Here is a 16,429-nt window from a genome sequence, read left to right as displayed (position 1 = left end):
CCCTGTGTGAATACTGTGAAGGGGAAAGAGGGAGGTGCACCAACATAAAGAAAAGTAAGTGGTGGCCCTGGCAGACACATGTCATATCTTTATGGGAGCTACTGGGGCAAATGAGCCAGCAACTGTCAAATTCTCTTCAATGTCACCTTATACAGAGAGTGATAACACAAAAGACTGGCAGCTATTCAGAGCATCTCCACCCTGACCGGAAGCATCATCCTGACTCTCCTGGTTGTTATGGGATTGCTTGTGTGACCCAGCACATTAAGGGTAACTAAATGGTTAGGGATACAGGTACTCCAAGAACTGTTAGAGGAAGTTCTGGCAAGCTGTCCATGGCGCAAAATTAGCACTGCATCTGACCCCAGAACTGATCCAGGAATGAAGCTGAAAACGAGAATATGGTGTAGAGAGGTGAGCTAGAGAAAGAGACACCTGGGTCTAGACAAAGGTAAAGAGACAAAGGGCAGATGAGAAAACAGTGGTATTATTCTTTACATTTATATAGCACTTTTCAAAGCACTCTCCACACAGGGGGGACCTAGGAAGCGAACCCACAATCTCCTTACTGCAAAGCAGCAGCACTACCACTGTGCCACCTGTGAGGTATTTTGAGGTAAGTTAAGCCATATTGGTCAGAATCTCGAACCCTCAGAGGTTTGACCCATTTATTTTGTACATTGTATTCTGCCTTTGTTTATCTTTGACTTGTGTTAAGTTTTCATATATTTAAATCCCTTAACATTGTATATTCGTATATATATTTCACATATTAATTGTTTAAATGAATTAAGCTTTTTTAAGGGGTTTTTAATAAAAAATATTTAAGGTTCAGTTAAATGGAAGCAGATTCAAAATAGATTCCTGTATATACACTTTATTACTACAGAGTAAGCACAGGCCACAGAAAAAGCAGATCATTTTGGCTCACAACACATTTTTTAACTTAAATTACAAGAAAGAGGAAAGCTATTGGTGATGCATGGAAGGCATGATGACTTTGGTCAACTAGTTTAAATTTGGTCCTAATCCCTCTCCCAATAATGACAGCAGAATTGGATGAGATTAGTAGGTCTGTGAAATTGGCAAGATGATGGTCATTGAGCCAGTCTCCATTATTTGAGGCTTTACAGCAGGAGCAAGGCTGGTGAAATAAAGTGTGGTCCTCATTTAGCCACAAACAGACTAGTAGGTGATCGAGCACCTTAAACTGCAAGATCACAGTATTAAGCAGTACTTATCTTCACCGGCAGGCTGGTAAAATGGACGTCTTTGTCAATTTTGTTTTATAGTATGCCTTCCTGTCGTTCTTTTGCTTTCAGTGCTTCATGCATACTGGCAGCTGACAGTCTCCTATTGATGTTCCGGTATCTACATCTGAGAAGATTCCAAAAGGTAGTCCTGAGATCTCGATTGAAGAAGGCATAAATGAGTGGGTTGATGAGAGAATTGGCATAGCCCAACCACAACAGGGTCCGTTCCAACCTCAAAGGCATACAACTATATGCGATGCCACAGATAAAGGGTCGAGCAGTGGAAAGAAGAAAGAAAGGAAGCCAACAAAAAGTGAAAGCACCCACGATGATTCCTAGGGTGCGGGCAGCTTTTTGTTCCCGTTTGAAAATAGAAATATTCCTCCTGTCATGCCGAAGAAGCTTGGACAAGGTGGCACACTCCTCAAGCACTCGGTCCCTGCGAGACAGCCTTCTGTGATGCCTCGCTCTCACTTCTCGATCCATACTGTATACTTCATGGTCAAACTGCCTGGGGAGGCACATGAACTTGTGCTTCTCTGCGCTAATCTTGGCAGCCTTGTAGATCCGATAATACATGATGAGCATTACAGTCATGGGAATGTAGAAGGCCACAGCAGTAGAGTAGACAGTGTAGCCAAAGTCCTGACTAATGAGGCACACGTGCTGTTCTGTGACATTGGTGGCCCAGCCAAAAAGGGGCGGTAGAGTGATAGAAGCTGACAGAAGCCAAACAATAAATACCATCTTTGCCATCAATTTGCCATTCTGTCGTGCTGGATATGTCAAGGGTCGGGTGATTCCCAGGTACCTGCCAAATGAAGGAAAGGTCATTAAATAAGATTGTTGTCATGCAATAAAAAGTAAAAGCAAACCGGAGACATGATGTGGTCATCTAGGGTCTCCTTAGAGTCATACAGCATTTGAATGATATCTAGGGAGGGGTAAACCATGTTGTCTACATATGTTTTGACTTCTACAATAATCTTACCTGTTCACCCCTTTTTGAAACACATGGAGAGCCACACTCTGTGTCAGTAACTGCTAGGGATGCACTGTGATAACAAATTGCAACAGCCTTTTGCCCAGATTTTAACTACAATCAGACCAGAAAGAAGTTAATAACATATAAAAGTGTCTAAATATCTCGTCATCAACAGGTTGTTGGAGGAGACATTTTTAAGGCCGGGAGCTCTTCCTAAAGCCAACCTTCTTTAGTCAACCTTTTATGACATGCAAGAGGGAAATGTTACATTTTCTCACATCAGGTCAGAGGTGTTTCAGATGATACAAGTACTGATTTTCCCAGGTCTGTGGAGAGTAGAGGAGGGTAATTTGGTAACCTAACTAAATTCAAAAAATGTCTTCTAAAATGCCGACAATAGCGATGGTGATGAAATAACATCTGAATAGACTTGGACATTTTAATCTATATTAACTTGTTTCATTTAATGAATTTAGGATTCTGTGTGACCTTAATCTAGATCAGGAGTGGGCAAAGTCAGTCCTGGAGGGCCGCAGTGGGTGCAGGTTTTTTGTTCCAACCCAGTTGCTTAATTAGAAAACAATCCTTGCCAATAATTTAATTTTATGGCTTGTTAGTGCTTTAAATCTGCCATGTCAGGTCATTCTCATATCCTAAATTTTTTGTCCTTTCTAAAGAAAATCACTTAAATGATTTGAAGTATAAAACAAATGACTAATTCTCAGTTCTTCACTTTTTTTCTCTTCACTTTCCTAGCAAGTATTTAATAAAACCAAATAGTGCATGATAAATACACATAGGTGTAAATGGAAACAAACTAAATGGAGAAATGCTGGTTTCTTTTGTTATTTGTATCTTATTGCTAATAAGGAGCAATTAAAAAACAAAATACAGCTGTTTAAGACTAAAATAAGCAATAAGGATTCAAAATCTTAGCAATTCAGACAATTAAAATGAAGCAGAAATTTTACTTGAGCAATATGTGCTTCTTATTAAGCAACTGGGTTGGAGTAAAAACCTGAAGCCACTGCAGCCCTCCAGGAATGACTTTGCCCACCCCTTATCTAGATGCTCTTATGGACACACTGAGAAGTTAGTTGTCCAAGATAGAAAGTGACTGTTATTGTGTGGAGATAAGTTGCATTGGCCCCACAATGCTCAGGTGTTCCAATTGAGGTAATTTCCTGCACTGCATCCTGTTGTACATCAATCTTTAATGCAATTTTGTGAGGACTGAAATAGATGGATGCAGGGTGATTAGTCCGTATAAAGTTCTAACATTTCTGCATAAATTCTGGAATTTGTTATTGACATGAAATTTTGTTTAAAAATAGCATTCTACTCATGGTGGGAGCTTTCCTTTAAAAAGAAAGAGGCAAAGGAAAACATTAATGCTAATTCTAGTAATGTTTTTGAAAAATGTCTGTCCCCATGTCTCCCAGCATGGTAATTGTACCACAGTATCACACAATTTGTTCTAGCATTAAATTATACGCATATAATAAATAAAATGTAACTTATATCTAAAAGATAGATAGATGTGTCCACAATGAACAAATATTGCTGGAAAAGTCTGATAGTATCTTAAACATAAGTACAGCGGTGCATATTTAACTGTACTTTCTTGACCAGTAGTCTGTTGTTCATGTTGACCTTTGTCCAAATCAGTGGAGTATCTTCTAACCTCCATAAAGGCATTGTGGACCTTTAGTGTCTCATTCACGCAGAAGTCCAGAACTTTCAACAAAGTATCTCTAGATGATGCTGCTGCTACTGGTAAATACAGTATAGTAAAGGGGTTGAAGTTGATGTTTAAAGCTACAGTTGCTGTTTTTTTAGATAGCATGATTTATTGATTTTGCTTTTTAAATTGTTATTTATCAATTGCAAATGGTAAAACCAGGAAAACTTAAAGAGATTAACACAGGATTTCATGCATTATGTGGTGGACGGTATCAGAAACATACACTCTAATGTGAGCCATCTCACAGCCTCAGGTCAGGAGCAGTGGTGACATAGATTCAGTGTAAGCTGATAAAGGTCTGACTGCTCTCGCCCTCTGTAATGACAGGATGAATGGACTTCAGGTGATGGTGTATAGTAGATGTATTATTACAATAAGCAATCTACCTTTTGCAAATTATTCATTGCTCTTTTGTTGCAGACTGTAAGTGGAAATTGCAACCCAGACAATGAGGTGCCTTGTGTGGTCTCTTAGTATCTCTAGTATCTCTTAAAATTATTTGTCAGCTTCAAGTTCACTTTGTGGATCATCCATAGAGGGCTCAAGAAACATGAACTCTAGTCCAAACTCCACTTAATGAATGAAAAAACACCAATTTATTCAGTCAAGTCAAGGAAATGCTCTGTCTGGTCATGGAATGAATTAAGCTTCTGGCTATGAGGGAGTCTCAACAGTTTAATTTGGATGCTCTTTCAAATCTTTTTGTGAAGTGAAATTCAATAAAATGTGAGTTGTTTCTCTCATCACTAATTAGAACAACCCTATTCACCCAATCTCTCCAAAATATAAAGTCAAATTCTTAACGTTTCTGAAGTCCTACTGTCTACCACACTACTTGATAACATGTTCCATGCATCTAGTAGAGTGTGAAGAAAAACCTTTTAGAGAATGTATTCCACACAAGTTTCCACATGTATGCATCTCATTAAAAAGGAACAGTCTGGATTATTGTACAGTGCTTCAGATATACACAAGAGTCTGACAAAAACAAAACAGCCAACAGTATGGCCATATCTGGCTCTCAGGACTGGCCTGGACCATCACCACTCACATAAACAGCAAACACGAGGAAGTGAAAATCAGAAAGACTAGACTAAAGGCCTTCACACCGGCAGTATGCACAGAGCTTGAGTCAAGAATGCAGTTACGCTCCCTCATGTATTTCCTTTACTCCTCCCAGCATATACCTGCCATCACATTAATGTCACAACCACAACAGACACTGACAGGAGGACCTAGAAGCAAATTTCAGGAAAAACAGAGGGGGTATGGAAAGAGCCAAAGCCCACTTTTTCAAACTTGGAAATGTTACTTTCTGATCAGTTTCAATTTCTATGTGCTGACACAACATAGCCTTTTGGTAAGGAAAAATACTTACTAAGTGCATTTTTTCTTTAAATTATTCATTGTTTTTTAATTAGTTGATTTTGCTAGCTCTGTTTAAAATTAACAGCGTGTAGCTCCTGCTCATTACACATTAGGAATGATGAAGAAAGTTCCCCAGAGGCTGGTCTGAACTGAAATGGAGTCATGCTTTAATTCAGATGTTTTTGTTCTGATTCTCAAATGGGAAAAGTGGTGACAGATAATATTAGAAAGAATTGTTAGGTTCCTTTTAACCTTGCTCATTTTATTAATGTTTGTACTCCATAGTATGCACTGCGAATGCAAGACCGAAGTGTTTCTTGAATTCCCATGATATATAAAGCTATTGCATGTTATAGAGCTGGTAGCCACAGGGGGCTCTAAATGTTGAAATGATTTGACTGCCAAAGGTAGGAATTCCCTGCTGATCTCTGCATCTACAGTAACTTCAGGCATCATTTTATTTACATAGCAAAGTTCATTCTGGTAAAAAAATGTTAGTATATCTGATCATGTTGTATGTTTATGTCCATCATGGTAACTCATTTTGACTCGTCATGTTGGTGGGGCATTTGCTTCACCTCACTCCCATTAGAAACCTGGCTGACTGGAGATCAGAACACTGCCATCATTAACAGCACGCCGGTTACTGACATGTCTTTACTGCTTCTGTACTTGCCTTGTTTGGGCAGAATATCCTGTTGGCTTGAAACAATATTGTCTTTTCTTTTGGTTTTTATTAGTAACAAGGCCATGGTTTCACTGGATAAACATAGTTCCAAGGGTACCTATGAATACATACTGCACGTGGCGAATAGGTGCATTTACAAAATTGAATTGTGTAAATATCAAGAGAAATATTATAGAATAGTGAGAAATTGTCTGGAAATGAAGATACGATTCTGTAGAATGAAGTGGAGAGGAGTAAGACATGTGGGAATACAACTAAAGGGATAGGACAATTAATTAAAGAGCTTCAATTGGCCTATTTCCAGTACAAAAATAATGTGATTACTGTAACTTGACAAAAACAAAATGTGTCCAAAGAATTAAATTTGGGCAAGATTAAGGCTATAGCTTTAGGAATGTAATATTATCTTAGGAGGCATATGAGATCTATGAATAAAAGGTTGGTGAAAGGGAAAGACAAAAGGAGTCAATTTTTGGTTTGGCTAGTGATCAACTTGACAAAGGAGAGTCTTGGTAAAATTTCATTAAAAAAATATGTTGGAAGTGAAAATGAAATTGATTAGAGGGGAAATTAGAAGAAGTTCTTTTTAAATCTATATCAGAACAAGAATTTCATCTGGTATAGTGGCTAATCTAGCATACCATTTCCTACTAGGTTCAGCATTGTGGGTTGTTCTTTCCAATATCAGCAGTTACAGCTGGCCTTGAAAAGCATCATGAGGTGCTGGGAAAAAAATGTCATGTAAGCTGGCCACAAAGCCAATTTTCAGTATAATTTTTGGTGAACAAGATCACTGGCAAACCCAGCAAATTCACAGTGAAAAAGACAGGTGAATTTCGATGGACAACAATAATCTTCTTTTTTTATATGGCAATTTTTAACATACTTCTCTTTGTCAAAAATTTAGAAAGGACACAAGCCAAAAAAGAATATGGGGTTATTTTGGTAAGTTATTACAGCTGTTGTATTTCTATTTAAATAACAAAACTCATTGACAAAAACACAATCCCCTGACCGTGCTGCCTTCTCTCTCTCTTCAGCCGTCTGGCTCATTCTCTCTCTCTTTGCCCCAATGCCGCACTCTTTCTCTGTCCCCCTTCATTTCTCTCGATTGTTTCCCTTTCTTCCTCTTTCATTTTTTCCTCTCTTTCTGTGCCAGCCCATATTTCACATGTAGGTGCATCTCTCCCAATTATCTCATCAACTCCCCGCAGTTGCGTGAGTGAGCCCACAGAGACTGACACAGCCAAATGGATTATTTATTAGAAACTGGTCATTCGTTTGGAGCCGCCGACCCACTATATCACAGCAGGGTCAAGGCAACAGGAAGTTGGGAGTGAGATGGGGTTACAGATGAGCTGAGTGAAGTAAACTCTTGATAAGAATTGTAATAAAAGTATGGTACCCCCATTGCTAATTGCTCAATTCACTGAATTGAGACGGTTATGCTCTTTTTGTAATAAAGGAGTACCATTCTACCTGCACATCCTGAGGTCTCTGAGTGCCTTCTTTGAGCAGTGTGTTTCTGCCACAACAATGCCAAAGTCAATATATAAATCCCAAAACACTAATCAACAGAAGAGTCAAATAAACCTTGCTAAATTTTCTAAGTAACCATTGTAAATACTGATAATTGCACTAGAAAGTTTTAATGTATCCAGAATCTTGGAGAACAAGGAGTGTGTAACACTGACTGTTACACTGTTGTGATGTTGACATCACACACAGCAACTTCCAGTTGCCCCAGGCTATCAATCTGCCAATAATGTACCCAAAACACTGCCAAAGTGACAGTACCAACAGAAGCCCAAAATAGCATTTTGGCAAGATGAGAAATAACTTCCTCAGAACATTTTAAAATCTCAAAAACAAATTATTCACTATGAAAATCTTATGGTATATGCTTTGTAGGGGCTAGCTGGTTTAGGTAGGCACTCACACCTGTCATAGCATAATGCCATAGCAAAGGTTAACAGGGTGATTTTGAGGTAGGTGAGAGAAACACTCTGGTGCTACATTATTAATGTGTTTACAAGAACTCACTATTGAAAGTATAATTAAGACACCTGTCTTTGATATTTGGCTTCTGTGAGCAAAAAAAAAATCACACTACAGATAAATGCTGAAACTACAGCACAAGCAGGTACCCAAGCCAGAATAGTACACACAATCAGTGGACTGGTAATCAGTTGCAATCCATCATACATTCATTATTTCTACAATTGCAGACAACTGGACATACTAACTTATGATATCCTACTTATCCAAGTGCTTACTGCTGCAAAACAAGCTGGCACCTGAATGTTTCACAGCATCAGCCACCAAGAAAATGGTCACCATACTCACCAGCTGTGATCCTACATATGGTGAACTAGCTGCACAAGCAAATCAATTTTCCACCAGGTAAAATTAATAAAAAATATGAGTAACTGAACTAATTAAATGACTACATAGGATTTGGTGAGCAAATCAAGTCCTTGTATGCTATACTATAAGACTCCTTATACTAGCTTCTTTTCTAGCTTTAGGGCCACCTTGTGCTATTTTCTTCCAAGTTTATGTTCAAAGCTGGTATATATAAATTAAAATAAAAATAATCAATTCATAAATGTGTTCTGGAAGTGGAAGAAAGATGAAAAGTATTAGAGGAACCTCACAAAACCTCAAAAGCTCACAATCTAATGTGAGGAAAAAGGCCTAAGGGCAAAACCATGCTGCACTCACAAGAGCTTGAGTCACCCCTTGATTTGCCTACCTAACTAGCTCAGCACAGTATGGAAATGAAAACAGAAAATGCAACAAAGAATAAAATACACAAAACAGAAAAAACACCTCAAAAATATAGGAAAAATAATGTGCAAATATACAGGAACAAATGGAAAAAGGTTTTAGAAATGATTAAGATATGCAAAATCCAAATATCGTCTTGCAAGGCTGCTTATATAGTTATACAAGAATGGCTGCCAAGTCCACCTGACAACTCTTCAGTGATGGTATATGTCCACCATATCATCTGAAATATAACACCATGTTGTATGATGTCATGATCAAACGACCAACAAATATGAAAACCACTGCTATAATCTTGGCATAGATAGATAGATAGATAGATAGATAGATAGATAGATAGATAGATAGATAGATAGATAGATAGATAGATAGAAACTGTACTATCCCAAAGGATTTGCAAGGTTACAGCAGCACATAACAAAGCACAAATATGAAAATAATAAGAATTATAATAATCTTAGGTATACTAACCAGATATAAGTAAACATAACATGAATTATCTGTAAGTAGATTAACAAAGTATAGGTATTTCCTAAGTGTAACGTGTTATGAATTGTGCACTATGAATATTTCTTTTCTCTCAAAATATTTTTAGAGCAATATTTTACGTAGGTGGTTTTGGCTGCTTTTTCTGTAGCACCATTCTGTGTGGTCTCCTCACAGTTATGTTTTCTGAACATAATGATTAATTATATGGTGCTGTGACATTATTCTATTTTACAATCGGGCACTGCCACATTATTATTACCATTGCCATCATGATGGAAGTTGCATAGCATGATGCCACACCTTGTGTCATCAGCGCAACCCTTTAAATCTGGCACAAAGAGTCTTCCAGTATCTGTGATTTAGATAATAGCTTTAACAAGTGAATGCATGCTTATTTACTTTTTGATCAGTTTATTTAGTCTTTGGTCATCACCAGCACTAATGTCATTTCTGCACCACACTACAGCATAGAAGAATACACTGGCCACTACAGACTGGTAGAAAACTTTGTAAGAATGGCCTGCATACCCCAAACAACCTCACCCTTCACAGAAAATGGAGGAAACACTGACTCGTCCTGCATACAGCCTTTGCATTGGTGCTCCACTCATGCCTGTCATTCATATGCACCCCAAGGGTCTTGTATGTCCTCACCACCATCCACATCTTCACCATCAATGAGAATCAGGGGCAGAGTGGGCTTAACCTGCCTGAAGTCTATGATAATCTCCCTTGTCTTACTGATGTTAAGGTGCAGGTAGTTCAATCTGTATCTTTGAACAAAGTCCCCAGAAGTGACCTCTATTAATTTTCCTGCCCACTTCTGATTATCTCAGCTATGGTAGTGTCATTGGAAAATTTCTACAGATGACCTGATTCAGTATTCTATCTAATGCCTGAGGTGTACAGGGTAAACAGGAAGGGAGCAAGTAAAGTTCGCTGTGGTACCCCTGTGCTATTCATGGCCATGTCAGATACACAGTTCTTAAACTGCACAAACTGTGGTAAAAAGTTAAGCAGTCCATTCTCCAGGAACATATGTTGTACCTGCATTTTTTTATCTGACTCCATAGAATACCTTTCTACAAAGTATGGAATACAGTATATCTCTCACCGTTTTTCATTTTATTTCTGCTCTATTTTACTGTCTATCCAAATGGCTCTCCAAAAATATTTCAGTACTTGAGTGAGGTTTTACTTTTTAAATGTTTACAATACAGTATGTGTAGATGCCACATGGGCTGGACGGGCATCCTGGCCAGAAGAGGGGATGGTTCCCTCAGCAGGCATATAGACATTCCGGCCAGGGAGGAAGGAGGGATCAGACCCGGAAGGAAGAACCAAAAGGGATGGACGAACAGCCCACTGGAAAAGAAAGAAGCTAGATGGCAGCAGCCCCGGAGGTCAGTGCACAGTAAGAAACCAGTAGAGCATGGCGGGAAATGTTGTCCGGCAGAACAGCCCTGCTGGGGTCACTGGATGCCACGAGAGGTTACTGTAAGGGGATAAGCTCCCTATTGTAATGGACTTCCATGTGACTCGGAAGTGTTTTCATCGGGCAGTCTCCCTGGCACCAGAAGTACTCCCGGGTCTGTAATAAAAGGGACCGCACTTCTTTATTCAGGTGAGTTGGAGCTGGGAGGTAGTGGAACAATGTTTGAAGAGAATGTAATGAATTATTATTATTATTAGAGTAGTGCGGTAGGAAGGAAGAAAGTATTGTGTAGTGGAAGACCTGTGTTTATTTTTGTGTTTCATTTGGAGGTATTTATAATAAAAATCTTCCATTATTTGAACCTGGGACTCTACAAGTGCATTCATATTGGGGTTTGGGGCTCGCTTACACCCTGTGTTTATCACATATGGAAAAAATAAAACTTTCAGCTTAAAATCTTCTTGCTTCTGTGCAATTTTGATGTGTTTGTTTTTGTTCTACCAACTTTAGCATGGACTTCTAAATGTTAATGCTTGCACATCACATTACACTGGATGATCGCAAAAACACAGGCTGTCTAATAATTTTCAGTTTTATCAAAATTATCTTTGGAGATCAGCTAGTAGCTAAATGAGCAATTAAAATCTGAAACACAACATGAAGGATGCCCCACTGGCATTGCACTATATAAAAGCATGTGTTTATAAAGATTTGTTTACTTTTTGCCATATGTTTCCTTTGCATATTGAAGGAGTTATCTGGAAGGGGAATATAAGTAGTCTGCCATACATCATCCCCCCTGAATTGTACTCACCTCCATTTCAAAGGGGCACACCTCCATATTTGTTTTATTAATTTTATAAGACTACTTTACAAAAAGTATGGTGTACAATAATTGAGCATACAATTGGCAATACCATATTTCTAATTATATTCAGCTTCAACATCATTATGTGCTTGTCATTCAAAAACATAAAGTGTTAATAGTATGTTTGCTTAAGGAAAATATTAATAAATTGTTGCTAAATTCTATAGAATCTTTAGGCGTTTCTTTGGATGGAAGAATTAGACTATTTTTTCTAATTTTACATGTTTTCCTTGCTGTTTTATAACAGTTTGATTAAGATTTTTCCATTTAAGCAAGATGATGAGGTGATAAGGTATCTTCTTGGAAGTTTTCACATTTTATTGTTATACAATCAAATTGATTTTTTTTACATTGATCATCAAATTAAGACTCATTAATATCAAGTAAAAACAAATCTCTGCAAAATAGTTTAAAGTAATTATAAATATAAAGTAACAAAATAACAAATAGAAAAAGTATTTACCAACTTAATATGACACCCCTAAATCACCACTGGTTCAGTCAATTGGTTCAGCACAGAGCATGCTTGGTAGCATGCATTGATTACAGTGCTTTGCCGCACCCACCACATGACGAACTACCCGGATTGGGACCCTTCTTGCAAAGGGTGACACCTCAGCACCACACTAGCTCAGTGTGAGATTTTTTACAGTAATTTAGGAAGTCACAAAAATAGCTAAATGGAGGTACCTTTTTGGGGTTTCAGTTGATTGCAGTATAAATGAGACTGACTGTACATGAAGGAGAGATGAGTTAGCATGGCGGCCTAATTTGAAAACACACTATACATCTTCTTGAAAAGGTGCTGGAAAAGCACAAGTAAGGAGATGGAGTAAAGAAAATATCCAAATTACTAAATATTCCATAGAGTCCCGTGAAATCATACATTAAGGAATGGAAAGCCCCCATCCTGAGACTAGAGGACCTTGAAAAAATGTTGTGAAATAATGTTTATTCAGAAATAAAAATATCTGACTATCTTTTGGCTGAGAGTGATTATTTAAGGGCAATAAAGTGAGTGTATTTAGAAGATTGGTCTACAACTAGTAGGAAGGTGGCACACTGTTGTAAAGGGCAAAGGCTGGTGATAAAATCTATTAAAATGGCTTCACCGGGTCTAAGGCAGGAGGGAATAGATTGAACACATCTCACAGGTGACCCTGAGGCAGATTTAGATCTGCAACGGACTTTACAAGTCTGCATATAGTCTGTTAAATTCTTGCGCAGGCCTTCCCAACAAAGCACTATCAATATAAGTTCAATATTTTGAGCGATACATGGGTGTCCAAAAAATCTTAGAAGCATGTGCCCACTCTAAAACTTCCCCTCTAAAGACTTTGACAATATAATATTTATTTTGAATCGAATGTTGGGAAAGAGTTTGCGCTTGTAAAGAGTCTTTTATTTTTGTGATCAAATCATTGAGGCCATTAACATACAGTACATTGTGCCAAGATTTTCCCTGCAGAAATGATATTTTCTGGACTTTCATTTGAATCAAACAGCCATGATAAAGCATCTGCTTTGCCATCCTCATCACCTTATCAATGTAATTATGTATTTATGTAATTATGTACTTACAAAATCAAACTGGCAAAAGAATAGTGACCATCCTGCTTGTCTTGCATTCAGTCTTTTGACAGATTTGATGTAGACTAGAATTTTATGATTCGCATTAATATCTTAAAAGGAAAATGACACCCTCAAGCCAAAGATTCCATTCTCCTAGTACCAATTTAATAATTCTCTTTCAGCTACATCATAATTCTGCTCTGCTTTGGCAAGTTTTTTGGAAATGAATGCACATGGATGAGCTTTCTTAGTATGTGGAAATTCTTGTGGCAGTATGGATCCCACTCCGATATATAAGAAGCATCAATTTCAACTATGAACAGTAGTGAGGTGAACAATTCTAATAAACAGCCAATGACCTTACAGCCTTGGACATCCACACAAATTTGTGATGTGCTTTCTTGGTTCGACCTGTAATAGGTGAGACGACGGACCTAATATCTTTTATAAACCGTCTATGACAGTTAGCAGATTCCACAAGTCTCTGCACTTGTTTAAGACTTTTTGGTGGTTTGCAATTAGAATTACTAAAACCTTTGATTAATCCATTGATAAGCCTTTACAGGTTGCTTTATATCCAAGAAACAAGATTTTATCTTTATGGAATTTGCCGTTCTCTACTTAGACAAATAGTTATCTGTAAGATGTTGGAGTACATCCTTTATATGACTGATACAGTATAAGTTTCCAGATTCTTAGAAAAGATAAGTATACCATCAATATACACAAGGATGAAGATATCTAAAACATGATGAAAAGTATTGTTAATGAAGGACTGAAATACAGCTGGTGCATTTGCTAAATCACAGGGCAGCACCCTATACTCATAATGTCCTGTGGGCATAATTAAAGCAGTTTTCCACTCACCTCCTTTTTTATTCAAATTAAATTATATGTACTTTGAAGATCTAACTTTGTAAAAAAAACAGTTGAACCCATGACATGAGTCAATGTTAATGAAATAAAAAGAAAAGAATAAGTATTTTTAACAATGATTTTATTTAAACTATCTTAAAAAGCTGTCATAGGTCTATTAGATGGTTATGAACCCAGATTTTAGGTTTTCTTGAATATATTCGCCCATAACATTATTTTCAGGATGAGATAAAGCATAGATTTTTCCTTTGGGTAGAGATACACCTGTTAAAAGCTCAACCGTAAAGTCATATTCCCTATGAGCCGAATGTACAGTAGACTTTCCTTAGTAAAGATGTCTTCATAGTAAGAAGGCAGCAGCCAAATAGAACAGCATTTCAAAGATACTGTTTGATCTACCCACAATGAGAGTGGTGCCATAATTATACATCCTATTTCCTTCTCAGCCACCTTTTTGTTTGTTTGTCTGTTTCCGTTTTAATTGCAATTATATGTGTGTATGTATGTGTATATATATTGTCACGCACGTGCGCTTAGGGAGCTACAGAAGGACCCAAACTGTTACGTAAAACTGCATGCCAGAAGAGAATGGCGGGGTACTAACCTCTCTCTCTTTGTTCCAGCACAAAGAAGGAAACACCGCTCCCCAGTTCCACTTCCGCCTTCCTCTGTCGACCCCTGATGACGTCATCATCCCAGCATCCATCTTGGTTCCTTCTGGGCAGCCTTCACTACTCATTTCCGGTCCCTCTCCATAAAGGCTCCCCCATTCCGCCATGCTAACGTCTGATGTATATTTCTTTGAATAATACTCTGACAAAACTGATTCTATTTACAGTATACGGGGCCGGAAAACCCCAACCCTTTATGCTTTGTTGTGTTTTCTTTTACAGTGGCGTAGTCGGCAGGATACTATAGTCCGGAAAATGTCTGAAGGACAGGACCTAAACACTGTCTTAACCGAAATGGCAACGCAGCTCCAGACTCTGCAACACGAGCAAGCCGCAACAAAGTGCAAGTTGGAGGAGACCAAAGCTCGACTCGCATCAGCTGAAGCAGTAAGACCGGAGCCCGCCCGACCTCCGCCTCCCCGGATTGTGCCATTGTAGGAGATGGATGATATTGAGTCTTACCTGGGCATCTTCGAGAGGACTGCCTCTCGGAACCAGTGGCAGCGGGCGGAGTGGGCGTCCATTCTCGTGCCATACCTGAAGGGCGCCGCGCAGCGGGCCTATTACGACCTCCCCAAGGAGGTCCTTAGTCGCTATGGCATTACATCGGACCAGCAGGCGAGTGAGTGGCGCAATTGGCAGTTCGACCCTGATCGCCCTGCCCGAGCCCAGGCTTTCAATTTTTGGTGCAAAATGGACCGCTAGCTACGGCCAGAAGGATTCCAGGCCCGCCGTGTGGTCGAACAAGTGGCATGTGAGGGTCTAGTGAATGCCATGCTGAGTTATCTCGCCCAGCAGGTCCAGCGACATCCCTTTAAGGACATGAAGGACCTCTTAGAGGTCCTGGAGCGTCAGCTCGCGGTGCATCGAACCGGGGGGTCAGAAAAGCTGGCTCGCGGTGCGCGACAGGAATGCGCTATCATCCCCGAGCCCACCCGCCGCATTGCGGAAACTCCGGTGAATCCCCGAGATAAGCCGGTCCCACCGTTCTGTTCCAAATGTGGTGAGGCCGGCCACCTCTTACCATCCTGCCCATTGAATGTGGAACCGATGGACTGCAGCTGGACCGCTCCGGAGTGGTACTGTGCTCTGTCCAATCCCTTGGCAATCCCGAATACGGGAGTGGTGTTAATAAATGGATATGCTGTACTTGCCTTGTTTGATACCGGGAGCAATATAACTATTGTTGCTCGCCATTATGTACTACCACAACAATGGCTAAAACAACATGTGAACATTAGGTGTGTACATGGGGAGACCAGATCATATAGGTCCGCTAATTGTTATATTTCCTGGAAGGGGGACTTAAATCAAGTGTCAGTGGCAGTGTTACCCGAACCCCCCTTCCCGGTAATTTTGGGATACGACTGGTCAAAAAATAAAAGCAGTAGTATAAAAACCACTCCTGTTGCCAAGTTGGATCTTGTTATGGGTGGGCGGGGCACCCTCCCTGCGGCTTCCACGCCATGCAGAGCGGCAAACACTGATGACGTAGGCAGCCAAGGGGAAGATTCTCAAGCGACGGACCCTTACCCGGAAGCACCAGGCGAGGGCTTGAGCCAAGTAAACAATAATTCCCCTAGACAAGTCGATCCCCTAGACAACATGAACCACCAATTTAGGTCCACGCCTGCCTCATTTAAAAGGGAATAGTGGAACGATGATTCCCTGAAGTTTGCCCGGAATGCTA

General features: G+C 39.3%; 1 protein-coding gene across 1 annotated transcript in view; it reads right to left on the bottom strand.

The window, feature by feature from the left end:
* Positions 1 to 864: 864 nt before the first annotated feature.
* LOC114652728 (5-hydroxytryptamine receptor 7-like) overlaps positions 865 to 16,429 on the bottom strand; it is an 84,196-nt gene continuing 68,631 nt past the window's right edge. The window contains exon 2 of the mRNA XM_028803048.2: positions 865 to 2,064. Within this exon, the coding sequence (XP_028658881.2) occupies positions 1,287 to 2,064 (778 nt within the window). The 3' untranslated portion in view covers positions 865 to 1,286. The remainder of the gene's footprint in view (positions 2,065 to 16,429) is intronic.

This window comes from Erpetoichthys calabaricus, chromosome 5, assembly GCF_900747795.2.
Source record: "Erpetoichthys calabaricus chromosome 5, fErpCal1.3, whole genome shotgun sequence".
NCBI classification, from domain to species: Eukaryota; Metazoa; Chordata; class Cladistia; order Polypteriformes; family Polypteridae; genus Erpetoichthys; species Erpetoichthys calabaricus.
The sequence above is the reverse complement of the archived record's forward strand: the minus strand, read 5'-3'. Positions and strand labels throughout refer to the sequence as shown.